Raw genomic sequence first — 25,960 nt, 5'->3', positions numbered from 1 at the left:
GGGAGAATCAAAAGAAGCTTTTAAAGGCTCCTGCCTTCAGACCAGCCCAGCTCCAGCCATTGCAGCCATTTGGGAAGTGAACAATCATGGAAGATTCTCTGTCTCTGTCTCTCTCTCTCTCTCTCTGCCTTTTCAATAATTAAATAAATCATTTTTAAAAAGAAACAAAACAAAGGCTGGTTGGCCTTGGGCCCGCAGGCTAAACAAGCACTCCTCCCTGAGGTCTGTTCGTGGCTCCAAAGCTATCTACGATATTGCCTTCCAAGGAACCCAGGGTGTGAAGGTTTTTGAGCGTTTCGGAGCTACTTTGGTGCTGGTGCTGGTGCCACTGCCCTCTGACACGGCCAGGCAGGGGAGCAATGCTGGCATTACTTCTCTTCTTGCCTCAGCAAAGTTGTGCCATTCAGGAATAACCTGCACTACAGGGAGCCCATGTTCCTGTTCTAGAAGCTGTGGCAGAAAGGGCCCGTCCTGTAGGCCCAACTTGATTTCTCAGCCCCCAACTTCCCCTTTCTGGCTCTTCTTTGCCCGATTCTTCCAAGCAGAGGTACCTTTAGGTCTTTGTCCCCTCCCCTGTGTGGCTGTCTTAACAGCTTAGATTTTCTAGAATGTACAATAGGCAGCTGATGAGGGTGGGGGGCTCAGCTCCCAGCATGCCAAAAGAATGGATGCTGTAGCCACAGGCCGTGTGCCCAGCAGGGTGCAGAGGGCTCCCCAGCAAGATGGAGAGTGAGAGAGAGAGAGAGAGAGAGCGAGAGAGAGAGAGAGAGAGAGAGAGAGAGAACACAAGCTTTTGCTGAGCCAGGCACTGAAGGAGGAGTTACAAGCGGGGCTGCAGCCAGGGCCCAGCGTGGAGAAGCTAATGGGAAACAGCCTGGCAGATTCGGGAAGGGCTGGGGCAGGGCTGCTGCAGAGGGGTTGGGCCAGGCAGGCTGATTGAAACCAGCTGTTGCTCTTCTGTCTTGGAGATCTTTGGACTCTGGCCCCAGGGCGGGCTCACATCCTATTCTGGGCTCCCACACAGGTTGCCTGGGATAGCCCGAGGTTCCTCAGCCCTTTCCGGGTTCCCTGAGCCAGTCGGCAAGACAGACCACAGAGGGCCACTCTCCACTCAACAGCCGGTTGCCTCCTTCCCATCGCCAGCCTCCCATCCACCCATCCACCTCCTGTCTGCTCCTGCCCAGGAAAGGCCTGAAGGAAGAGGCCAGAGACCCGCCCTGCCCTCTCTCCCCAGCCCCTCCGTGCATCTGGAGCCCCCATGGCCTGGGCTCCCTGGGGCTGCTGCCTCTGGCTGGTGCTCCTGTGCGGTATGTGCATCTGGGCCTCTTGGGGAGGACCAGTTCTGGCCTCTCTATTCTGTGCTCAGCAAGGGTGGACTGAGGGCTAGGGCTCAGGCTGTCTCTTTCTGGGTTCCTTTCTTGGTCTTGAGGAAGAGTCACCTCAGGGCGTATCTTCAGGGCCCTTGTGACTTGGATCACGTCTGCCTTGGCATCTTCCCATTTCCCCCACCCTGGTAAAAACTAAATTATTCTGGCACTCATTAAAACGGAAGAAGGATTTGCAAAGAGGGGAGACAGATGGGGCTTATCTGATAAAGCAAACGCCGCCGGAGAACGGGGTGCTTACGAGCCGAGGGAGGGGCTCAGGGAATGACAAATTACTAAGAAGGGACTTTAAGGATCAGTGGATTCTTCCTGGATGTGGGCCGTGGTGACCACGTATCTAGGGTGAGGGATAAGAAATCTGATCAGCTATTGCAAGTGACTGGACAGTAAGAGTGGAGCTTTCCCCTAAACTGAATTATCTTGCTAAGACCAGGCAATGCAGGCCAAGCAAAGGCAGAACAGGGCAAATGCCAACATCTAAGAAGAGGACTTAAAGGAGCCTCTTTTTCTGTCTGTCTCTGTCTCACTTTCTGTTAAAGTTTTATTTCATTTTTTACTTGAAAGAGTTGGGGGTGCAGAGAGAGATCTTCCATCAGCTGGTTCACTCCCCAAATGGCCACAACAGCAGGAGCTGAGTGGATCAAAGCCAGGAGCCCAGAGCTACTTCTGGGGATCCCACGTGGGTGCAGGGACCCAAGGAGTTGGGTCATCCTCTGCTGCTTTCCCAGGCCATTAGCTGAGAACTGGATCGAAAGTGTAGCAGCCAAGATTCAAACCAGCATACACATGAGATGCCAGAGCCGCAGTCAGAGCCCACCATGCCAAGGCGCCAGCGCCCCAGAGGAGCCTTTCTAAAGCTTGGTCAAGGAGAGACTCTGTTTCACCCCTATGGTGCCCTGTATGTCTTCGGTTAAGTGCACAGCTCAGTAACTGCCACCCCTCCCCTCCCCCACCCCCAGCTTCCCACCTTTCTGCCTTCTAAGTACCTGCTCATTCACTCAGCATTCAGATCTTGAGCACCCCCTTGGTGCCAGGCCCTGTGCCTGGGGCTGCAGGTGCTCAGTGGCAGAGCCTGCCCTTGGTTTCAGAGAATAGCAGATCCTGGTTTCTGGAGAGACACAGGTCACCTGTGCCCTGGCTCTGATGCTGACATCTTAGTGGCACCGTTTCATCAGAGATCTGTTCCTGCAGAAATGTGGGGGGTTGGGGAGGGCATTTTCTGAAATCAGCAGCCTAAGTCTCCTCTGCCCTTTGAGTTTGTGAGACCAAGACAGGCAGGCAAGGTGTTTGTGGCAGCAGGTCTTAGCTACCCTCCTTCCATGTGTAGCTCAGCCCACTCAGAAAGGCCAAGTGCAAGTTAGGCTCTATAGGAATCCACTCTGCCCACCACTACCACCACCATCACCATCACCACTCACACCCCACCCCCCACCCCCACCACCTGCAAAAGGAAGAGAGTAGAGGGACAGACTATCAATCAGACTGTCAGACTTTTAGGGAGAAAGAAATTGCATCTCATCCAAGTCTCCTTTATAGAGGCACAGGGCCTGGAGGGCTTAGCCTGGTACCTGGCATACAGTAAACACTTAGGAAATATTTAACAATGAATATGGAGTCACTCTCCTCAGGTCACACCAAATGTGCAGCGCAATCCAGTTTGACAATGAGGATTCCATGTATTCTCTGCAGCACCACCCTTCCCAGGCCCATCTTTCCCAGGTGCACCCTCCCCCACCCCTGCTCCATGATCAACAGAGTGGGAACATGGAAGGAACATTGTAGTATTGTGTTCAGATGGCCCGGCATTCAAATCTCTGTTCTACCACCAACTCACTAAGGCAAAACTTGGGCAAGTTACCAAAAACTTGACTTCCTCCTCTGTAGAAAATGAACAAAAACTCCCACCCATCTCATAGGTTTCTTTTTTTTTTTGTAAAGATTTATTTTTATTATGTTTTTATTGGAAAGGCAGATATACAGAGAGGAGAGACAGAGAGGAAGATCTTCCGTCCAATGATTCACTCCCCAAGTGACTGCAACAGCCAATGTTATGCCGATCCGAAGCCAGGAGCCTCTTCCGGGTCTCCCACGCGGGTGCAGGGTCCCAAAGCCTTGGGCTGTCCTCGACTGCTTTCCCAGGCCACAGGCAGGGAGCTGGAAGGGAAGCGGGGCTGCTGGGATAGAACCGGCGCCCATATGGGATCCCGGGCGTGCAAGGTGAGGACCTTAACCACTTGTGCCACCGCACCGGGCCCGATCTCATAGGTTTCTTGCAAGCAAGACGCAGTTATCACTTAATGATGTGGCTACATTGTAAGAACTGTATCATTAGGCAATTTCTTCCTTGTGCAAACATTATAGAATAGACTCATAGAAACTGAGGCAGCCCCGATGTCACTGGGCAATATGAGCTTATAGGACTAAAGTTGTAGAATGTGATCCATCATTGACAGAAACATAGTTTATGTGGCACATGACCATAGTATAGATAAATTATAAAGTCCACTATCCAGAATGTATTTTTTTAAATTTCAAAGTCACATATACAGAGAAGAGGAGAGACAGACAGGAAGATCTTCCGTCCGATGATTCACTCCCCAAGCAGCCACAATGGCTGGAACTGAGTCAGTCCGAAGCCAGGAGCCAGGAACTACCTCCAGGACTCCCACATGGGTGCAAGGTCCCAAGGCTTTGGGCTGTCCTCGACTGCTCTCCCAGACCACAAGCAGCGATCTGAATGGCAAGCGGGGCCGCCAGGTTTAGAACCAGTGCCCATATGGAATCCTAGCATATACAAGACAAGTACTTTAGCTGCTAGGCTACCCCTCCGGGCCCTAACAGGGGCTCTTTAAAAGCCACCCATCTTCATCAGTGCTCCGAGGGGGCCTGGGAGTAAGCCCAATATAGGCAAAATTAGATTTATAGAAGGCTGCAACAAAGGTGGGGTGATTATTTAGCAAAGTCCTCTAGAGCATTTCAGAGAAAATTTGATTACCAAAATTTAATTTACGCACAACTTTTCCACTTCACTAGACCCAATTAGATTAGAAGGAAAAAGAAAACGGATGTAATGAGCACTAAAACGCAAGCAGAAGTGGTAATCACTTGTCCACGAAACGCGGTGTTTTTTTTTTTTTTCTGTGTGACCCAGGGTGCCATCCAGGTCAGCCTGATTTCCCATGAAATGTGATTATTTGTCTCCACAAGTAAAGTGGGCGAGTGCGATGCGTTACAAAGGCCAGAGTGAGCCTGCAGGAAGAGTGAGGTGGGGCGAGGATGCCCCAGTACTCTCCATGAGCTATCTGGTTCACAAATAACACTGGATTTTCCTCCCGGTTCCCAGCCACTGCCTGGAGCCACTCAGATGCAGCGAACCTTGAAAGGACCGACGTGAGAAACTGTTCAAGCAGCCCTCCGGTGAGACCCTGCTCACGCCCCTGCAAGGCTCCGCCCACAAGGTCCCGCCCTATCCCCCCCCCCCCCCCCCCCCCCCCCCCCCCCCCCGGCTCAGTTGCTAACCTCTCCTTGTTGGTTTTGTTTGTTTGTTTGTTATGTTTTGTTTGTTTGTTTTTACCGGACTTTCCCCTGAATTCCAACCTCTGTGTTTTGCTTCTTATTAACGCTTCTTATTAACCTAAGTCTGGACGGACAGCACTTTCTCAGGTGTCTGATACCACCACCACCATCACCACCCTACACCCACGGTGTGAGCCCCATCGGTGGCCTCTCCCTTCCCACTCTCTCACTTTACTTTCTGCCCTGGCCAGGGCCAGGGGAAGCCCGGCTAGGAGGAGGGAGCAGGCAGGAGGGCAGGGAAGTAGAATGGCAGGGGGAGGAAGGGGGTCCAGTGGACAAACAGGAGAAGGGAGGAAGCCAAGGGACTGAAAAGAGCCTGGCAAATAGACAAGGCACGTGAAGATGATAAGGCCCAGCAGATTGGAGTCCAAAGCAAACCCATCTGCTAAGCAGCTTCCTAGCTGGAGACCAGAGAGATGCTCTCCGCAGCCAGAGGAAGGGTGGAGATCACCAGTTGAGAGTAGACCAGGAAGTGTGAGGCGTGGGTATACTAGCAACAGGATAGACCAGGAGCCAGGAACTCAATCCAGGTCTCAATTCACGTGGGTGGCAGGGAGCCAGTCACTTAAGCCATGACTGCTAGCTCCCAGGGTGTGCTGCAGCAGGAAGTCAGAATCCACAGCAGCAGAGTCAGGACTTGAAACCTTGTACTCTTTTTTTTTTTTTTAAGATTTATTTATTTTTATTCGGAAGTCAGACATACAGAGAGGAGGAGAGACAGAGAGGAAGAACCTCCGTCAATGATTCACTATTCACTCCCCAAGCAGCCGCAACAGCCAGAGCTGAGCCAATTCGAAGCCAGGAGCTTCTTCCGGGTCTCCCACGCGGGTGCAGGGTCCCAAGGCTTTGGGCTGTCCTCGACTGCTTTCCCAGGCCACGAGCAGGGAGCTGGAAGGGAAGCAGGGCTGCCAGGATTAGAACCGGCACCCATATGGGATCCCAGGCGTGCAAGGCGAGGACCTTAACCACTTGCACTATCATGCCGGGCCCCTGTACTCTTTTTTTAAAAAGATGTATTGATTTTTATTTGAAAAGCAGAGCCAGAGAGAGGTGGAGAGTATTCTTCCATCTGCTCATTCACTCCCAAAATGGGACAGTGGCCAGAGCTGGGCAGATCTGAAGACAGAAGTCAGGAGCTTTTTGCAGGTCTCTCACATGGGCAATAGGGGCCCAAGCACTTGGGCCATCCTCTGCTGCTTTCCCAGGTGCATTAGCAGGGAGCTGGATCAGAAGCTGAGCAGCCAAGTCTAGAATCAGTGTCCAATAGGGAATGCTTGTGCTTGCAGGTAAAGGATTCGTCAGTTGAGCCATTGCACCAGCCCCTCCTGGGTTTCTTTTTTCTAAATCTGCCAACTCAACCCCAAGGCTTGCAATGGCCTGCCAGGGCTTGGACCTCTGTGTTTGCCTCCCATCTCACACTCAGGTCCCATTATTGTTCCAAAGGATCTCTCCCCAAGCTCTTAACATCTCTAGGCTCATCCAGGCAAGATCACTTTATTGAAACTAATCAGTGTCATGAGCTGCCATCCTTGGTCTTAATCAAGCCAAGGCAGCCCAACTACTCCAAGCTGTGCCTTAAGAGAAGTCTCATTTTCTCTAAGCAATGTGTGTGTCTTTGTGTGTCTCATTGTCTTCCTGTGGTTAGTTCCTTCCAGTTACTGCAGTCAATACTACGGCACGAATAGCAGCCCTACGCCAGCAGATAAAGGCCCAGAACCTCTCTGCCTACATCATTCCAGATACGGATGCTCACATGGTGAGAGACAGCTCCTCCCCCTGCGCGCTCCATTACTTTGAGTAGGTCGGCCCCAAAGAGAGGCTGTTCCAACTCTGAAGATGAAAATGGAGAATGGATTTGACAGGTCATGGGAAGGAAGTGCGGACCACACACCTGGTACCTCTTAGGCACCGGAAACATTTTTTATAGGAGGGAGGACATCCCCAAATGTCCTTGACCTCTTAAGGTGAAACCATAACCAACCTCACAGTTGACTTCGGTTGGCACATTCCAAGATAGCAGATCTAGAGGAAATGTTTCAGGCCTCCCTGCCCTAATAGGGCTAGAATGAGGGCTAGGAATTGGAGGACTGAAATGCTCCAACCTTCCATTCAGCTCAGGCCTGCCCATGACCTGTTGCAGAGGTGGGGTGTGAGTGAGACAAGGCAGAGCTATAGACTACACTAAGTGAGGGGAGAGATTGGGAGATGGGGGAGGGAAGGGGGCAACATAGACAGCCAGTAACATGGCCTGAGAAAAAACTACTTTGCACAAAGCAATGCCTCTGCTCACTCACTCCACTCCTTCTCACTACTGGCTCCATCGCTATCCCGCCTACCTTCCCAACGCCATCTCTGCTAAAAGGGAAGGCAGTGTCAGAGTTAATGAACTTTCCTGAGTTAAGACTAGGAGTAACTATCTGAATATCTCTGAGTCTCAGGTTTCTCTTCTGTGAGGTGAGTATGATGTGATCTGTCTCCAGGAGTTAGGAGGTGTAGAATCACCCTTCCATATCCTTAGAGGATTTCCTATCCAGATGCCCCCAGCTTGGATACCAAAATTCATAGATGCTCAAGACTCTTGTATTAAATGGCCTAGTGTTCGCATTAGAATCTACACAATCTTCCCATATACTCAAAATCATCCCTAGACTGCTTATGATACCTAATACAATGAACACTATGTTGTTTAGGGAACAATGACAAAAAAAGAAGTCTGTGTTCAATGCAGATACAATTTAACATATTAATATTAATATATTAACTTTAAGTTAATATTAATTATATATATTTATATACATCTTTGCGATCAGCAGTTGGTTGAATCTGCAGTATGGAACCTGCAGCTACAGAGGGCTGACGATGGTAATGTATGGGGCCTGCTGCAGAAGTGAGTTATGATGTACCCAGTGTGCTGTGCTAGACTGGAGAGCGAGGGAGAGGAGATAGCTCAAGAGGAGAACCCAGAAGAACTGAAAGATCTGATTTTACACAGCACAGAATGTGCACTCTGGCCAGGGTGCCAACTCTTATGCAGGCCAGTCCCAGGTAACAGTGAGTCCAGTTCTAGACGGTGAGATTGGAACTCTAAAACACACACCGTTGTTCAAAGGAAAAATAGAAGGCTAGGAGAGTGACAGAGGGCTTTCTGGAAGAGATGCCAAGAGCCTTGTAGGAATAGTAGGATCTAAGCTGATAGAAAGAACTGGGCTGTGCTTGGGGGACTTGCCCTAGGGTTTGTCCCCATGGAAGAGAGTTACTGGGGGTGTTATTGCTTTCCTAGAGCGAGTACATTGGCAGCCAAGACGACAGGCGTGCGTGGATCACAGGCTTCACAGGGACTGCAGGTAATGACCAGGACCTGCCTTCATTGCTCCTGTTGCAAGATTGAGACAGAGGGTCCCAAAGGACCTGGCCTGGCTACGTCCTTGGCAGCCAGGACGCCTCCCAGTGTCTATAGTGTCCAAAAGTCCCTCTGTCACCCCAGAGCCTCAGGTTCCCCAGGGCACATATCTCATGGCCCAGCAGCCACATGTCTGTGCAGAAAGAAGGCAGGCGACTTCATGCCCACCTTCCCATGCCCACCCACTGTCTTGGCCATGACCACATGGTACCAAGCACTCCTGGGGATATACTTTTGCATTCTGCCTCTCAGGGGCTCACTGATGCCCTTCACATGATGGTTCAACAGCAGACAACATTTTGCTTTGCCTGTCTTTATGGCCACAAACGTTGAGGCCCTTGGTAAGGTCTCCAGTTCTGAAAAGGAACTTGGAGGGCTCCAGGCTGCCCTGTGATGCCTAACAGAGCCTCTTCTCTCCACTGAAACCACTGGTTTGTCTTCCCTATGGGCCATCAAATCTTCTTTGTTGTTGTTGTTTCTAAGATCTATTCACTTTATTGGGAAAGTAGATTTACAGAGAGGAGAGACAGAAAGATCTTCCATTCCACTGGCTCACTCCCCAAGTGGCTGCAACGGCCAAAACAGAGCTGATCCAAAGCCAGGAGGCAGAAACTCCTTCCAGATCTTCCATATGGTTGCAGGGACCCCAAGGCTTTGGGCCATCCAGTATTGCTTTCTCAGGCCATAAGCTGGGAGCTGGATGGGAAGTAGAGCAGCCAGGACAAGAACTGGAGCCCATATGGGATGCCCTCGCTTACAAGGGGAGCATTAACCAATTGAACCATCACACTAGGCCCAAGCCACCAAATCTTGACCCTGAGAGCACCCACACATTTTGTGGGACCACCAAAACCAGACCCCACTACCTTCCCTGCTAAAAGTCCTCATCCACATATACCCACCCACCCAAATCACAGGTGCTTAACGCAGCACACTCTTTATGCTGTACCTACCACCACCCCCAGGCTCTGTCACATTTCTTGCCACACCTCCTTCCCTGAAGCCCCTGGTGACACTCTCAGAGCCAGCACCATATGGCCCTTCCTCCCAGCAGAGCCACCTTCCTCACCTTCCCCTGCCCCTCCAAGTCTGTTTGCTCTTGGCCAGGAACTGCTGTGGTGACCATGGACAAGGCAGCTCTCTGGACAGACAGTCGCTACTGGACTCAGGCGGAACGACAGATGGACTGCAACTGGGACCTCCACAGGACAGGTGGGGAAGGTGTAGGCAAGGGGGGTGCATGGCAGGACTGTCACAGGTAGAAGCCTGGCTGAAGGGCCTGGGACTTGCCCTGTAAGTGACTTCTGCACTCCTTCCTGTCTCTTAACAGGTGCCATTGCCAGCTGGCTTCTTGCAGAGATTCCTGCAGGAGGACGTGTGGGCTTCGATCCCTTCCTCTTCTCCATCAGTATGTTCTTTCCTTAGTCCCTGGCCTTGTCCATGCCCATGAGAGTCACTCAAGCTTCCCTGGGATGTAGTGAACCTTGGTAGAAGGAGGGCCTGTGTGACCAACAAGGCAGAACATTTTGAACTTGTGGATGGGGAACATTTTGTAGGAAGAACATATTCATGGAGTATATAATTAAAATAAGAGGTTTTTCATGAATATAATATTCTTAGATTTATTTTTATTTGTAAGTCAAATTTTTACAGAGAGAAGGAGGGACAGAGAGAGGGATCTTCCACTATGGCCAGAGCTGGGCTGGTCCTAAGCCAGGCGCTTTCTTCCCTATCTCCCATGAGGATACAGGGTCTCAAGAACTGGGGCCATCCTCTGCTGCTTTCCCAGGTGCATTAGCAGGGAGTTAGATCAGAAGGAGAGCAGCCAGACCTGGAGCTGATGCCCATATGTGATGCCAATGCCTACCATATACCACAGCATCAGCCCTTAATGAACATAGTTTTTTAGTCATGAGTAGAGAAGCCCACCCTAGAAGACTCAGGAAATCACTAAACGGAGTGGATTAACAGAATATCCTTGAAACCAGAACACTCCCTCTGTACCCTGGAGCCCTGCCAGTTATGGTATTCAAAGCATTTTGTGGCCCTCTTGTGGAAGGTGGCTCAGAAGGATCAAAGGAGATGGGAGAGCTTTTAAATTAAAAAGGCACAGATGTCGCTGAGCTCTGCTGCCCAGCCAGCTGGTCAACCCAGGCACTCAAAGGCAGCATACTCCTGATCACACATTGAAGAGCCCACTTTCCAACTGGTCTCTTTGCCAGCCTTCCAGTGGCCTGAACATCACCATCTCTTTCGACTAGGCCATTGAAGCCCTGTTGAAATGATTACCCAGGAGGGAGACTACACAGTCAATGGGATTAAGCAGAGGAGTTTAGCCAATCGGTGGTCAACAGGGTTGGGGTGACCTCAGGGAAGTTAGGTTCAAAGACAAGATAGAGAGTGAGGAGCAGTGGTGTGTCCAGGATAGAGTATCGGGCAGCTAGGGTGCATGGTGGAACAGAAAGTGAAGGGGAGCTGGGTTAGCTTTGTTTGAATAACATAGACAAGGGACAAGGGACTCCTTTCTGTCTCCACAGACTCCTGGCAGAGTTATGACGAGGCCCTGCAAGACTCCAACATAGAACTGGTGTCCATTACAGCCAACCTGGTGGACTTGGTGTGGGGCTCAGAGAGGCCCCTGCTGCCCAGCCAACCCATCTATGCCCTGCAGGAGGATTTCACAGGTAATTCAGTAGGTCCGTTCTCTTTCCCAACTCAGAACAACATGGTCCCTGCTCCTGCGGCTGAAAAATCTGTCATCAGAGATAGCAAAGCCTTGACTCTCAAGTCTCGGCCTGCTCCTGGCTCGCCTGCTTTACCATGAATATTTATGAGTCCCCTCCCAACAGACACTCAGAGGCTCAGAGGCCGAAGTGCCACGCAGCGTATTCACGAAATGCTGGAGTCAGGAATGTTAGGATTTGAAGGAAGAGAGGAAACAAGAACCAGATGATTTAAAAAGAAATTATCCCTTTAGAGAGAGAGAATGAGAGAGAGAGAGAATGAATACGTGTGTGTGTGTGTGTATGTGTGTGTGTGGTAAAGTCTGGTCAGACCTGAATCATCTTAACCTGGGCTTCTGACCCTCTAAATGCTGAGTGATTTGTATTTGTGGAATGGCTGGGGTCCCATGAGCTAGAGGTGGAGAGAGGAAGGAAACAGCTAAATTGGAGGGTCAGTCTATGGCATGCATTAGTGTTTAGGTTTGGACTGGACCACAAAGGAAAGTGAAGTGACCCAGAAAAAAAAATCTAACCCCAACATTGACCTCATGGACACCGTCTACATACACCATGAAAGAACTGCTTGCTCTCTGCATCTTGGATGTAGTAATGGATCTCCTGATGAGCGCCAAGCTACTAGTTGTGAATTCGCATTGACCAGCAACCACCCCTACCTCCTCAAGGTTTCTGAATGAGCCAATGAACTTGGACTCCAAGCCTTATCGGGGAATCTAAGAGGCTCCTTTCCACAGGCAAGTCCATGCACATTTTTGTGTGTCTATGGAAAGGAGTCAGAAGAACAGGCTGGAGATTTCAAAATAGCAGTGATGATGAAAAAAATGAAAACTATATCCAGTTTTTTCTCTTTTCTGGTATAATTTGCAGAAATCCTTCTTCCTACAGCTTGACACTGACTCTAAAGAAAGTTGCTATCTCAGACTTTTAAGTCATAAAGAAATCTCATTTCATTCAGATAAAGATCACAGTTACGCCAGGAAGGAGAAGGAGTTAGAAGAAACAAAACCTTCCAGACCCTAGCAGAGGACTCGCTTAGGTTTTCTCACTTCTCATGAGCCATCATAGGCTGCTAGTGTTCCATGAAAGCTTTCTGGGGCCAGAGATGGGCGTGGAAGCAACTTCAGTAGGCTTGCAGAGATGAGAAAGCCCTGGCAGGTTTTAAAGGCGGCAGGGGTTAAGGCAAAGGGCACAGCAAGGAAAGTGAATGACTTGAAGACGCGTGCATGAATCACACCATTTGCATTTGATTTCACTTGTCTTCTTGGGAATATTTCCCGGCTAAACAATTGTGAAAGCATAATTCTAAATGAAAGAAGCCAGCCCGGGAAGGCCATATATCGTACAACTACATTTTACTTGAAATACTCTGAGTTGGCCAATCCCCAAAGGCAATAAAGAGATTAGTGGTTTCCTGAGGAGAGAAGAGGAGGGAAGGACGGGGAGTAGACTCTTTAATGGGTACAAGGCTTCCTTCTGGAATGAGGAGAATGTTGCAGAATTTGAAAATTATATACCTACATGAGTCATTTTTTGTCTCCGAAGACTCAATCTCCTGATATGTGAAATGGGGCCACTAAGAATTAAAAGAATCTACAAGAAATGTTTAGCCCAGTACCCATGGCTTAATAAGTACTAAGGTGACTGCAAGGCAGAGAGTTGAACAGGGCCCTAGCCCTGGTGCTAACCCTTTAGATAGGGCTGCTCTCCTTAGTTCTGTTCTGCATGCTTGTTTATCTGTCAGAAAACTCTACCAAATCTACCACACTTGAAGACGTTACTCTACAAGCTTCACAAATATTAATTAGGTGAGCCTCACAGTGACCCTATAGAACTGGATCCTATTATTACAACCTGTCTCCATTTTACAGATATGCAAAACAAGTCACAGGGGTTAAGCCCTCAATTCAAGGTCACCTTACTGGTAGTGATCCAGCCAGCGTTTGAGCCAAGCCCAGAACCCAAAGCCCATGTCCTTTCATGACTGCACAAGTCAGGCCTTGTTTGAGGGGAAAAAAAAAAAATTCTGCTTTTAAACCAATGGGAAACTATGAGCCTCAAGGGACTAGAGGCCATTTGTACACAGGTGCATGTGTCAGGGTTTTTTTTTTTTTTTTCTTTGCTTCCAGGGAGCACTTGGCAGGATAAAGTAGCTGATATTCGAAACCAGATGCAGCAGCACAGCAAAGCTCCCACTGCTGTCCTTCTGTCAGCGCTCGATGAGACAGCCTGTGAGTGGGGCTCTGAATACCCGGGTGGGCCCTACCCCCAGTTCTCCAAGCCTCCGGGCCCCAAAGCACCTAGCTCTTGGGAGCTCTGTGCTCATGGCCATGAGGGGATTGGGAGGGATAAGGGCCAGGAATGCACGTCGAAGCCAGGGATCCCCAAGCAAGCTGGGGCCAACCCATAGATAGCCACATGGCAGCTTACACTGGCCACAGTGGCCCTGTGCTCCTGTCTCATGAAGCAGACAAGAATTGGCACAAGTCTCCCAACAACCTGGCCACTGTCATAAACACCTGAACACTCCCAGCCTTAACACCCAGTGTGAGCTTTCCCCTGTCCCTGGGTGGTTGGGTGGAAGCCCAGGCTAGCTCATAGCTTCTGTCCTGGTCCCTATGGCTGGACTGCGGACAGCACAGAACTCCAAGGTCAGCCTCATCAGCATCTCAAAGACCCAGCAGAAGACACAGATGTGTTGCTGGCAAGCTTCTACACCAACGCCTCCCAGAGTCACTGTCAATTCTCTCCCCTAGGGCTCTTCAACCTTCGCGGCAGCGACATCCCCTATAACCCCTTCTTCTATTCCTACACACTGCTCACGAACAACTCCATCAGGTATGGCTTTCCCTGAGCCAGCTCTCAGCATTTTCCTCCAGCCTCCACCATTTTACTGTCACCTCCCCCAACTTCCCTTGCCACAACATACAGCCTCCTGCTGGCCTTTCCCCACCCTTGACCTCTGCTCCTGTAAAATCCCTAATCTGAGGCCAGTGCAATGGCTCCACCAGCATCTCATATGGATGATGGTTCTTGTCCCAGCTGCTCCACTTTCCATCCGGCTCCCTGCTTGTGGCCTGGGAAAGCAGTAGAGGAAGGTTCAAGGCCTTGGGACCCTGCAATCATGAGGGAGGCCCAGAAGAAGCTCCTGGCTTCAGATCAGCACAGTTCCACCTCAGCTCTGGTCATCGTGGCCATTTGGGGAATGAACCAGCAGATGAAAGATCTTTCTTTCTATCTCTTCTTTCTAGAACTCTTCCTTTAAAAAAAAAAAAAAAAGAAGAAGAAGCCCTAATCTGGCCCACTTGGCTCCCTGTGCTGGCTTCCCCCTGAACTCTGCCCACAAAGGGACTCCCTTTGCCTCTGGTCCTTGGTGTTGCACTTAGCAACAGCCCTCTTCATGGCCTTCCTCTGCACCCCCCCCCCATCCAGATTATTTGCAAACAAGACCCGCTTTAGCCCCGAGACCCTGCAGTACCTGAACTCCAGCTGCACAGGCGCCATGTGTGTGCAACTTGAGGATTACGACCAAGTCCGTGACAGCGTCCAGGCCTATGCCCAAGGGGATGTGCGGATCTGGATTGGGACTAGCTATACCACGTATGGGCTCTACGAAGTGATACCCAAGGTGGGTTGGGCAGCCCTTGGCCTACACCAGGCACTGACTCCCTGCTGTAGATCAGATAAGTCTCAACATAAACTGGAGCTAAGGCCAAACAGGTCATTCTGTGACCCAGCCAGTGCATCAGTTCATCAACGAAGGCTTCCAGGAGGGTGGGAGGGGGAAGTGGACATGGCAGATGAGGAAAGACCTGCACAGCCACAAAACCCATATAGAGTACAATAGCGCGGCAGGGAGAGTGGCAGGTGTTACCTCGACTGGGTCTTCCTGCTGGTCCTTTGAAACTACCACTGGACTCTGCAAGGGTGACAGGAAACCTCCTCTTCCTTCGCATCCCCAACAGGATAAACTCATGGAAGACACATACTCCCCGGTGATGGTGACCAAGGCCGTGAAGAACAGGAAGGAACAGGCCCTCCTCAAGGACACCCACGTATGTTCATGGGCAAGGACATGTGACACTTGTGGAGCTCCTGGTCTGAGATTAAGGGAGGGAAGCCCCCTTGAGGAGCCTGTGGATACACACAGAGAAACCAAAGGCTGATACCAATCTCTTGCCACATGTTTGCCTACACACCACCCTCCACTAGCAGGCTAGCATGGGGGGCTCTAATCCAGGCCCTGAGCTCAGGTATACCCAAGTTAAAACCCTAGCTGCTATCTACTTCCAGGCTGGAAGACCTTGTGCATGTCAGTGCCCATCTCTGGGCCTCAGCTGGCTGAGCTGTAGGGTGAGAGTCATGCCTGGAGCCTTCCAGCACAGCACCAGTGTGGACTCAGTGAGGACACCAGGCTTTGGGCACTGCCTGGCATAGTATGAGATACAAGCAAATGTGAGGCTGATTTCTGTAGCAAGAGGAAGGCTTGTTCTTATTGGATGTTCTTGTTCAGCCACTCTTTGAAAACTGAGAACACGCTGAGATCCATGATAAACCCCAAGGAGAATCCTTTGAGATCAAATAGCTCCCCAGCCTCTCTGTTTTGAAAGCCCCAGATCCCTAGCTGCCCTGTGAGCTCCTAGACCGTGAAGCAGGCACCAACTGGAAGCTCCTTGCTTCTCTGCTCCCCCTTTGCTCTCTCCCCACCCCCACCCCTCCTGCAGGTGCGGGATGCTGTGGCTGTGATCCGGTACTTAGTATGGTTGGAGAAGAACGTGCCCCAAGGCACAGTGGACGAGTTCTCCGGTGCAGAGTTCCTGGAGAAGTTACGAGGGTGAAGAACTGTGGCTACTGCTTTTTTGGCGGGCTTTTAGTAAGGGTGTCAGGGCAGGGAGGAGGCTTAGTAGCCTTCCTTGGCAGGGATGGAGGCTGGGGGAGGGAATATTTTCCTTGTGTGTGGGAGCCTTTCTGGGACAAGGAGTGACACTTCCCCAGGGGAGCTGGGCACTGGCCAGCAGACCACATTCCCCAACCCCTCTGCAAGTGGGACAACCCCATAATGCCCCCTAGTGTCTGATTCAGGCATGGGTTCACGTGCCCTCCAGGAGCCTGGCTCCAGCCCCTGCAGCCCCTTGAAAGTATCAAGTAAGAAAGACAGTTCTTGAGGGCTAGGTGTCTTCATGCCCATAATGACAGGTGTATGCGGGTGGGCCTTCTTCAATCTTCGAGTGCTGAGGCAGGATGGGGCTTGGGAACGAGGAGTCAGGAGGCAGGGCGGGGCCAACCCCACATAGCTTGGCTGAGGTGAAGGCAGCTGTGACCTTCATTGATTCGGTCTGACTGGCTGTCAGCCTGGTCACTGTGCCCCTTCACTGACCATTCCTGGCTCTGGTCCTTTGCAGAGAAGAAGACTACTTTTCAGGATCCAGTTTTGAAACCATCTCTGCCAGCGGCCTGAATGCTGCCCTGGCGCACTACAGGTACAGGGGGCTGGGAGGGGGTGGGGTGGGTTTTACCATTCCTGGCAGATCCTGTTGTGTGTGCAAAGACTCAGGCAGGGTGCAGACTCTGGTACCGGGTCCCAGTTTGAAGTTTGAGGTGAGACCATTAGTGCTGGGGAGCCTGGAGTTGGGGATTGGAGAGGAGGGGCTGGCAGGAACTCAGTCTGAGTCCGGAAGCTTCTTTGAAACTAACAGATCTATGAAGAACTATATGTTAGTAATGATATAGAGGAACTAGGTGGGGGGGGGGAATTGGGGAGGGGATAAGGAAATATGGAACTGTATCATAAAATGATAGCAATAATAATAAAATGTAAAAAAATAAATAAATAAAAGTTAATTTGAAGTCTAAAAAAAAAAAGAAACTAACAGATCTGAAGCTATATCCCACCCCACCCCACCCCCCCAAAAAAAACCTGAAGCTTAGGGAGGGTCCCAGGGTCCAGGCCTGGGGTTCTAGGAGGTACAGGTGCTGTCAGATGGGTTGTGTGGACTTCCTGGAAGTTATTAACTTAGCTAGTGGTTAAATTCATGGGCACACATGGAGTAGGACCACTTTGCTCAGCCTGAACCAATCACAGTGGGTCTAAGATGTAGACCACACAGATATTTGGCTTTATATGGGGCAGGGGTGAGGGATACCCTGTGAGCTGGCCTAATGAAATTGGAGGTGGGGGAAAACTTGACCAGAGCCACCTCAGCCTGGCATGAAGTTTGAGGTGAGGCCATTAGTACTGGCATGGGCACAGTATGGACAAGTTAAATAGATGCCACTCCAACAGAGGGCCTGACATGTCCCAGAATTCTCTCTCCTATTGTCCCCTTGGTTACTCCCATGCCTTCAACTGCCTGGGCCCAGCCCCTTCTCTCTCCCTGCTGGAGCTAGAGAGTAGCAGGGGAGGTATTCCTCAGTGGCACCACCACTAAAGAGCCCTTGGTTTCTTGGAACTATTTGCTTTCTGAAGCAGCAGGGAGTTAGAGAAAGAGAGCTGGCTGGCACAGGCCGGTCTACACCCAGCTTCTGGCTGGTTTCCTGCAAGGCCTGGTGCTTCTGAAAAAGCAGGTAGCTGGACTGCATAATTGCTTCAAGTCTTCTGCATCCCACAATCGGGGCTCGGTTCTTGTTCCGGGTGCTAGCCCCCCAAGTGCACAGTAAGCCTACTCCTCACTCACTGCTCTCTCTCCATCTCAGCCCGTCCGCAGAGGTGCATCGCAAGCTGTCCACAGATGAGATGTACCTGGTGGATTCTGGGGGGCAATACTGGTGAGTCCCCCTCCACTGACCCCCAACACATGCTATCTCACCTCTGCTCAGGCATCCTGGGCCATGCAAGAGCCTGCCCAAGCTTTCTCTTCCTAGGTCGCAGGCTCCTTTTCTGACAAAGGAGTCACCTGGATGGAAAGAGCTCTGAGTGTCCTTCTCACCATCATACTTTGGGGTTGCAGGGGAAAGAGGGTCCCTGGTGCAGAGGGAAACACACTGCGACCAGAACAGTGCCAGTGCCTGCAGTGTTTCTGTGGAGAGAGAATTCCCCTGGCTCAAGTAATATGCTCCTCATGATCACATAGTGTTGTTTTAAGATTTATTTATTCATTTATTTGAAAGAGTTAGAGAAAGAGAAAGATCTTCCATCCACTGGTTCACTCCCCAAATGGCCACAACAACCAAGCATATGCCAGACCAAAGTCAGGAGTCAAGGGTATCCACCAGGTCTCCTATGTGGGTACAGAGGTCCAAGCACGTGAGCCATCCTCCACTGTTTTTCCAGGCTCATTAGCAGGGCCCAAGATTGAAAGTGGAGCAGCCAGGACTTGAACCTATGTGGATCTAGGATGCCAACACTGCAGGCAGTGGCTTAGCCCTATCCACCACAATGTTGGTGCCACAGTCACATGTTTCTATGAAGTATGGCCAGCTACAATCAGGCTCAGCAACCCTGCCAGGTTGCACCAACACACCCACCTATACTCTCAGCTACCTGTGCATGCCCTGGGTACAACCCACCCACCACCAGCTGCACGATGCTCCTCAGCCCGATCTCCCCCTGCAGCACAAGTCAGCTGGCATGTCAAGTTGGGGGTAGGAGCAGGTAAGAAAAACCTCCTTTGCTGCATGTGTTCCTCTTGTGTGGTGCCTAACCTGAATGCTTAGACATGACAGCTGTGTAGAACAGGCTAACTCTATTCTTTCCTGGTATCTAAGCATTTGTTAGGTTGGCGCTGATGTGAACCCTTCTGCTCTGGGAAGCCCATGAATTGTGGGAAGCTTGGGGTGGGTCACGGAAGGAGTGCACTGGCTTGACGGAGGAACAGGCAATCACTGCGGGGCAGTGAGCCGTGTCTGTCTGATGGACAAGGCAAGTGTGCTGCTGATAGAGGCGCTACCTTCATCCCTAGTGCGCTTTCAGGAGCCGGCAGGGCAGGCACTCAGCATGGCAGCCTTTGCTAGCCGCTGGTAGGATGCTGAGTGTGCTTGAGCAGGCTGAGGTACAAAGAGGAAGTGGGTTTATGGAGGCGTGGCTGACGGGGCATGCTCAGAGCAGGGTGATGCTGTGGAAGTGGTCACCTCACTTCCTCTTCTCTTCTCCTGAAGAAGGCCACCATGTCTGCCTGGTGATCTGCTCTCAGCAAGGAGCCCCCAGCCCCTGGGGTCAGGTCTCCCCTCCCCTACCCCTGGGCAGCTGTCCCAGGTGATGGCTGCTGCTGGTGATTGAGGGTGAGGGTGAAGGTCAGGGTCTTTAGCTTTCAACTTCACTTTACTGGAACTCAGAGCCAGCTTGTGGGTCTGGATTCCCAGTAAAGAGGGAGAGGGCCTTGTAGCCTCAATTGCCTCCTCTGTGAAATGGGGATAATGAGATTCTGCTGCAGCATCCTTCCCTGGGAGTGGAAAACAGACCCTGAGCATGGTAAAAAATTTTCTGGAAGGGGGAGTGTAATGAATATACCACCACTCCCTGGAGCTCAGTTCCCCTGTCTATAAACAGAAGAGGCCTTGCTTTTTACAGCTGCAGACACCTGCATCTACAAAACAGTCCAAGCTGGGGGAAGGGTGGGGATAGCAGGCAGTTATGGAAAGAGTAGCTGCTGTCACACAGCACTAAAGCTCTGCCGGGAGCGCCCAGCACAGCCTTGGTACACAGGTGCACAAGGTGGTACTTTGACCATGGCGGTTCTCTCTCCTTCCTTCTGCCTCTGTTTGCCCCAGTCCCAGCTCTGCCACTCGGACCCTAATGGAAAAGCAAGCACACAGAGAGGCATAGTCCACCCCCAAATCCCTTCTTGGGTCCCTAGCCCCCAGAACTAAGCAGAGTCCCACAAGCTCATTTTTTTGGTACATAGGGACGGGACCACGGACATCACTAGGACAGTCCACTGGGGCACGCCTTCAGCCTTCCAGAAGGTAAGCCCGGAACCCAGCTGGCCCCTCCTCTTTTCGCCCTGAATCCCCCAGCAGTCACTCCACTAAGAACTCTTCAGCTCTCAGGCCTTGAATGTTCACACAGTGTGCCCAAGGTCACACAAGTCAGTGCAGGAAAGCCCAAGGCTCCTGTCCCCTCTGAGACATCTGGGGCTGCCACCTCAGCCTAAGTGTAGTCTCATCCCACGGGACTCAAGCAATGCACAAACATTTCTCTAGTGCCAGTTCTAGGTTTGACCATGTGGATGAAGAAGGCCTGGCCCAGATCTCAGGAGGACTGGCAAGGGCACCTGGAAAAGGTGTGCGCAGGAGACACTGAAGGCTGGGACCTTGTCTCTGTGTCTGGGGATGGAACCCTGAGCTGCAATCCTGCAGTCCCTGAGTACACTGGATGTCAGGCGCTGTGCTGGAAACAGGCTAGGGGCAGGGGGTGGGGGCGAAAGGGAAGGGAGAAGCCCCAGGCAAGCCCACAGGAACTCCCAATGGAGTGGGTAAGTTCCCTGGCTGAGGCCGTGCTGCAGGGGATGCCACTAGATGCTTGCACTGGTATGGTGCAGTGGATTGACCACATTGCCATGGAGAAGTGCCACAGAGGCTGCCCTCAGCCTCCCTCCCTGCCCTGACAGAGGAAGGTTGACCTTGCCCAGTGGTCAGGCCCCAACCCGAACTCAAGGTCTTACCAACACTAGCGGATGTTCCCAATCCCAGGCATTCCGTGGCTGCTGAGGGACATGAGGCACATGCAGAGCTCCTTGCCCAAGGTGCCAGTTTGTGGAGGGCCAGCTCAGGATTTGGGCTGGGGGAATTCTGTCTTCCAGGCTCCCTACTACCTCAGCCTCAATTCGCTACCATCCATAAGCACCCCCAAAGGGAATCATATGGAGCAGGCAGCATGGAGCTGCATGGGAAGGCCTTTCCCAGCCTCCTTTAGCCACCTCCCAGAAACAGGGTGGCCCCCCAGGACAGTGCCTCTCCCTGTACTGCCAAGGCACACCCAGGTCCCCTCCTGTGCTCCCTGTTCCCTGCTCTCTCCCACTAGGAGACATACACCCGAGTGTTGATGGGAAATATCGATCTGTCCAGACTCGTCTTTCCCGCTTCTACATCAGGTGGGTTGCAGACACCAGGGGTGGTGCCCACAGCCTCGATCTGTGATTTCCCAGGAGGGTGAGGAGTATGCCATTATCCTATCAGCTCACATCAGTGAAGAGACCTGGCCTACAGAGAGAAGGGGACTCACCTAAAGGGACATAGTGGGTCAGTGGGAGAGCTGGGCCTTGAACTTGCTCAGAGATTCATGTGGGCTCTAGCAGTCAGGAGAGGATTCCAGAATAAAGGATGTGGCAAAGTGCTAAGTGTTGTGAATGGAGGAAAATTATAGTACAGCCATCCATTCAGGTAATGGGTACCATGCCCAGCATGATAGAGATAGTGAAAGGCTGGGCTGGGCTGGGCCGGCCCCTCTCTGTTACAGCCCAATGTAACCGTGTCATTGCAGACTTCCCTGCCTCACAGAGGCCACCTCTCCTCAGGTACCATGCTAGTAGTTGAACAGGAAAGGGCAAGACCAACTCTGCAATCCAGCCAAACTAATTGAGGGTGATGTCTTTTTCTTTCAGGACGAGTGGTGGAAGCTTTTGCACGCAAAGCCTTATGGGATGTTGGGCTCAATTATGGACATGGGACAGGCCATGGTATTGGCAACTTCCTGTGTGTGCATGAGTGTAGGTATCTTCTCAGTATTTCCCCCTACTCCTAGGGTTTTCCATGTGTGCCACCCCTATAGGAAAGAGGTAAAGCATTTCACAGGTTTGGGAATGCCGGGACCTGCAGAGGAGCCATGACCCACACAAGATGATCCCAGTTGGTGGACAGGGCTGCTCCACAGGCATCCAGGAAAGCTCCATAGAGAGGAATGAGGTCTAGCAGCTTCCTGGCATAGACAGATCCATTCGGGTATGTCCTAGGTCCAGGTAGACAATGATGTGATGAACAGGTGCCACTCAGAGACACGCCCCCCCCCATCCAGTCACCTGGTCATCTTACCTGGTCTTTTCCAAGCTGGCGAATGTAAGAAAGCTAACAACATGCCTGTATCTTACCTTCCAGGGCCAGTGGGATTCCAGTCCAACAACATTGCCATGGCCAAGGGCATGTTCACTTCCATTGGTATGGTTGGTTCTCAGGCCCCTTTACCCAACCACTCCCATTTTCATCCCAGAGCAAAGCAAGCCCAGGATTGCAGTCTAGGTTGTGTATGCATTTGGAAAGCACACCAGCCATACACACAGCCCCAGGCTGCACCCACACACTTCATTTCCTCACTCCCATCCCTGCACCCAGGCCTTAAATGCCTTGTCCCATTATCCCCAAGCAAACTCAGCTCCTGCTCTCTTTTTACCTTTGGAAGTTGGCTTGCAGCCATCCATCCAGAGTCACCCATTGAGGGGTAGGGTAATAGGTCAGTGGCACCCAGGGAGAAGAGCTTTCAGCTGGGCTCCAGGGGTGCAAGGGTGAGTCAAGGATGTGCTCATGCAGAAGCTAAGGCCTGGCATACTGCCTTTGCCCAGCCGATGGGGTGACCAGCAAGCAATGGGATCATTAGGGCCGACAGCTGGCAGCAGTCGGCTAGGCTGCTGTGCCTCCCTGCCACTCATCACATGCATTGGCAAGAGAAGCCTGGGTGTGGGTTCTGCCCCTGTTTACTGCTGCTAACATCTCTGTGTCTCCCAGAACCTGGTTACTATCAGGATGGAGAGTTTGGGATCCGTATTGAAGACGTGGCTCTCGTAGTAGAAGCACAGACCAAGGTAAGGTGCCCCTGACATGAACCAGAATTGTGGCCAGCACAGTGGTAAATTTGGGCTGCATGGGCTCAGGCACATGTAACATGTGGAATCTTCCTTAGCTCCACAGGAATTCCAAAAACCAGTGTCCCTCAACCCTGCTTGTACACTGGAATTTTCTAGAGAGCTTTTGAGGTTTTTAAAATGCCAATGCAAAGACCCCACTCCACAGCAACTGAAGCCAGAATTCTTTGCCCTAAATCATTGCTTCTTGGTGCACATAATAATCACCAGGGGAGCTTGTTAGAAATAAAGATTCAGTATAATAACAACTAACAAGATAAAATACCTAGACATAAACTGAGAAAGCCTTACATGGAGAAAGTCTCTACAAAGGGACATAAAAAAGATGGAAGTGAATGCTGTTCCCTGGAAAGAAGCCTCAATACTGTTAAGATGTCATTTCTCCCTAAACGAATCTATAAATTCAAGACATCTTCAGTTTTGATGGTAAGTGGCTATTTTTGTAACTTCACAAAATGATAGTAAAGCCTTTTTTTTGTAAAAAATAAGCACATAAAGATAGCAGGGTAGCAAAGGGAGCGAAGAAGAGTAATAACAGAAACTGGAACTACTAGATTTTCTTTAAAGATTTATTTTTCGCAGTTCTTTTTCATTTGAAATTCAGACTTTCAGAGAGAAGGAGAGAGGGAGAAATGTCTTCCATCCACTGGTTCACTCCCCCACTGGCCACAATAGCTGGAGCTGATAAAGAAAAAGAAAAACAAACAAACAAAAATAGCTGGAGCTGAGCCAATCAGGTGCCAGAAGCTTCTTTTGAATCTTCCATTTGCATGCAGGGGGCCCAAGGACTTGGGCCAAACTGCTCTACTTTCCCAGGTCATAAGTAGAGAGTTAGATCCGAAGTGGAGCAGCAAGGACTTGAACCTGTGTCCATATGAGGGCGGGTTCATTTCCCTCACCCACCTTCTCTCCACCAGCCATGACAAAGAAAGCACAGGTGTTTTTTTTTACCATGAGCTTTTTCAAATCAGACCAACATAATGGTGACCCTTCCCCCACAAAGTGAAAACAAATACATGATTCACTAATTTCCAACAAAGATGGTCCACACATTAGGAAAGATGTGAAACTTCATCCTCCAACATGCACAAGTCAAAATAACACTGCAGGAGCGTGGTTTACCTCTCAGAAGGGCAAGAATCAGAGACTTGGGTGATACTCAATGGTTGCGAGCTGTGAGGAAATGGGCGCTTTCCTACACTGATGGAAAGGACGGCTGGCTGCACCGGGTCCGGAGGGCAGTCTGATAAGCTCTCTCAGGAGACCAATGTAGCATGTGGATACCTTTCAGTTCAACAATGTCCTCTGGATAGAGTCCTAGATACTCACCAAGAAGCTAATGCCGTGATGCTGATGGTAACAGTTACAAAGTGAGAAATAAACCTAAGAACCCCTCCCCCTCCAACTGATCCTGTAAACCACGGTCTGTGTACTCTGGACTCCTGGGCAGCCCTTAGGAAGAGGGATTGTAGAGCTTGTGTTCATATGTGAAGCATCTTCCCAAGTTCACCACCACATCAGAGGGAAAGTGTGGAAAAGTGTGTGTGTGCTCAGAGCCATCTTGTGTGTGCGAACTTTGAAAGTGGACAGGAAGAAGATCACATTTTTGCACCCTATCTTGGCATAGCTTGTGTTTCTTGAAAAATAGAGGTTGAAGTGTGAATTTCACAAGTCAGGGGGGCAGCACCAAGGGAGTTGAGGTGCAGAAAGGTAGAGAGGGGTGGCCAAGGGGAGGCTTGGGTGTAGCTGGCATGTCCAGGCTCGACACAGATGAGTTCCCTGTGCCCGTGGCTTCTGGATGGAGTGTTCCCCGCCCCTTCAACCCAGCTCTTCTGCCTCCCTCACTTGCCTGCTCTCTCCCTTTCAATGTGCCACCAGTACCCAGGGACCTACCTGACCTTCGAAGTGGTGACTTTGGTGCCCTACGACCGGAATCTCATTGATGTCAACCTGCTGTCCCCTGAGCAGGTGAGTGCTCCCCTGCCCAACCTCCCTTTCAGTCTGTGACCCACTTGCTTCTCCCCGACCCTGCACCCCTTTCTTGTCCCAGTTCCCACCACCCCAAGATCCTCACCCCTCCTCCAGGGAGCTCCACCAATGTTGGTGGCACCTATAGGCACATACTGAGGCATCCCTCCCTAGTTCACCCTAGACCTTTTTAGAACGTTTCAACCAAATCAGTGTGCCTAAGCTCAGCTAATGGAGAGTCTGAGACTGAACCTCTGAGCTGTGTGGCTCCCAAGGTCTGAAACTACAAGCAATCCTTTCCCCTCTCTGTGATCTCAGTCTTCTCTCATTGCAAATGGGAATGATACTGCATCCCATCATTCCTGGCCCTGAAAGCCACATTCCCATACCCCTTTACTACCTGCCCTGGGGAAGCGCCTCTAGAAAGTCCCAGAGAATGCCTGAGGTCTGATGGTGCCTGCTGACCTGGGGTACTGGCACCAATGTTTCCCACACCACCACCACCGCCCCCCCGCCCCCGCGACATGAACTGAAACCAAGAGCTTGCTTGCAGGCAACTCAGCCTGGGTGGCACTTGTCCCTCCTGCCCTTTTGCAGCTCCAGTACGTGAACCGTTACTACCAGACCATCCGCAATAAAGTGGGCCCGGAGCTGCTGCGGCGCCAGCTGCAGGATGAATATGAGTGGCTACAGCGCCACACCGAGCCCCTGACTTCCAGAGCCCCACACACCTCCTCCATGGCCTACATGGTGGCAGCCTGTACTCTCGCCATCCTGAGCTGGAGCAGCTAGAGGCACTGGCTCCCTGGCTGACCCTGCGCCTTCTAGGGGAGGTTGGGGGGGTGGTATTCACCTCCCCTTAGCCTCCTCCACATGTACCCCACCCCCACCCCAAGAACACTCTGCTGGCCCATCACCTGGAAAACCATTGCCCCCAGCCGCCTGCCACCAGGGTCTCTGGTCCCTAGGCAACACTCCTCATCCCAGGGCTATAAAGCTCACTCTGGATTCCCAACCCCAGGCTGCATCCTGGTGCTATCTGCTCTAGGGTCTTCTTGCCACTGAAATAAAAGAGCCACAGGGCTGGTGATGTTTCCCCACCAC

At 51.2% G+C, this 25,960-nt stretch overlaps 1 protein-coding gene across 1 annotated transcript; it reads left to right on the top strand.

Annotated features, from left to right (window-relative positions):
- The first annotated feature begins 1,258 nt into the window (after positions 1-1,258).
- Positions 1,259-25,659, top strand: XPNPEP2 (X-prolyl aminopeptidase 2). The gene is made up of 21 exons (XM_040999753.1): positions 1,259-1,307; positions 4,729-4,802; positions 6,607-6,717; positions 8,242-8,305; positions 9,469-9,582; positions 9,692-9,769; positions 10,899-11,045; positions 13,229-13,330; positions 13,856-13,937; positions 14,532-14,727; positions 15,065-15,154; positions 15,824-15,933; positions 16,502-16,579; positions 17,793-17,864; positions 19,940-20,000; positions 21,058-21,127; positions 21,638-21,742; positions 22,128-22,187; positions 22,752-22,828; positions 24,767-24,856; positions 25,454-25,659. The coding sequence occupies exons 1-21, from the start codon at positions 1,259-1,261 to the stop codon at positions 25,646-25,648; spliced, it is 2,025 nt and encodes a 674-aa protein (XP_040855687.1). The 3' UTR covers positions 25,649-25,659.
- The last annotated feature ends 301 nt before the right edge of the window (positions 25,660-25,960 follow it).

The sequence above is a fragment of the Ochotona curzoniae genome, unplaced genomic scaffold (genome assembly GCF_017591425.1).
Source record: "Ochotona curzoniae isolate NIBS_2020 unplaced genomic scaffold, NIBS_Ocur_1.0 scaffold_1852, whole genome shotgun sequence".
NCBI lineage: Eukaryota > Metazoa > Chordata > Mammalia > Lagomorpha > Ochotonidae > Ochotona > Ochotona curzoniae.
The sequence above is the reverse complement of the archived record's forward strand: the minus strand, read 5'-3'. Positions and strand labels throughout refer to the sequence as shown.

Excerpts from the sequence above, each read along its gene's own strand:
- XPNPEP2 (XM_040999753.1), top strand. The coding sequence starts at position 1,259 with ATGGCCTGGGCTCCCTGGGGCTGCTGCCTCTGGCTGGTGCTCCTGTGC. Across the intron at positions 21,128-21,637 it reads CTTTCCCGCTTCTACATCAG|GACGAGTGGTGGAAGCTTTT; the intron begins GTGGGTTGCAGA and ends TTTTTCTTTCAG. Across the intron at positions 21,743-22,127 it reads CTTCCTGTGTGTGCATGAGT|GGCCAGTGGGATTCCAGTCC; the intron begins GTAGGTATCTTC and ends CTTACCTTCCAG.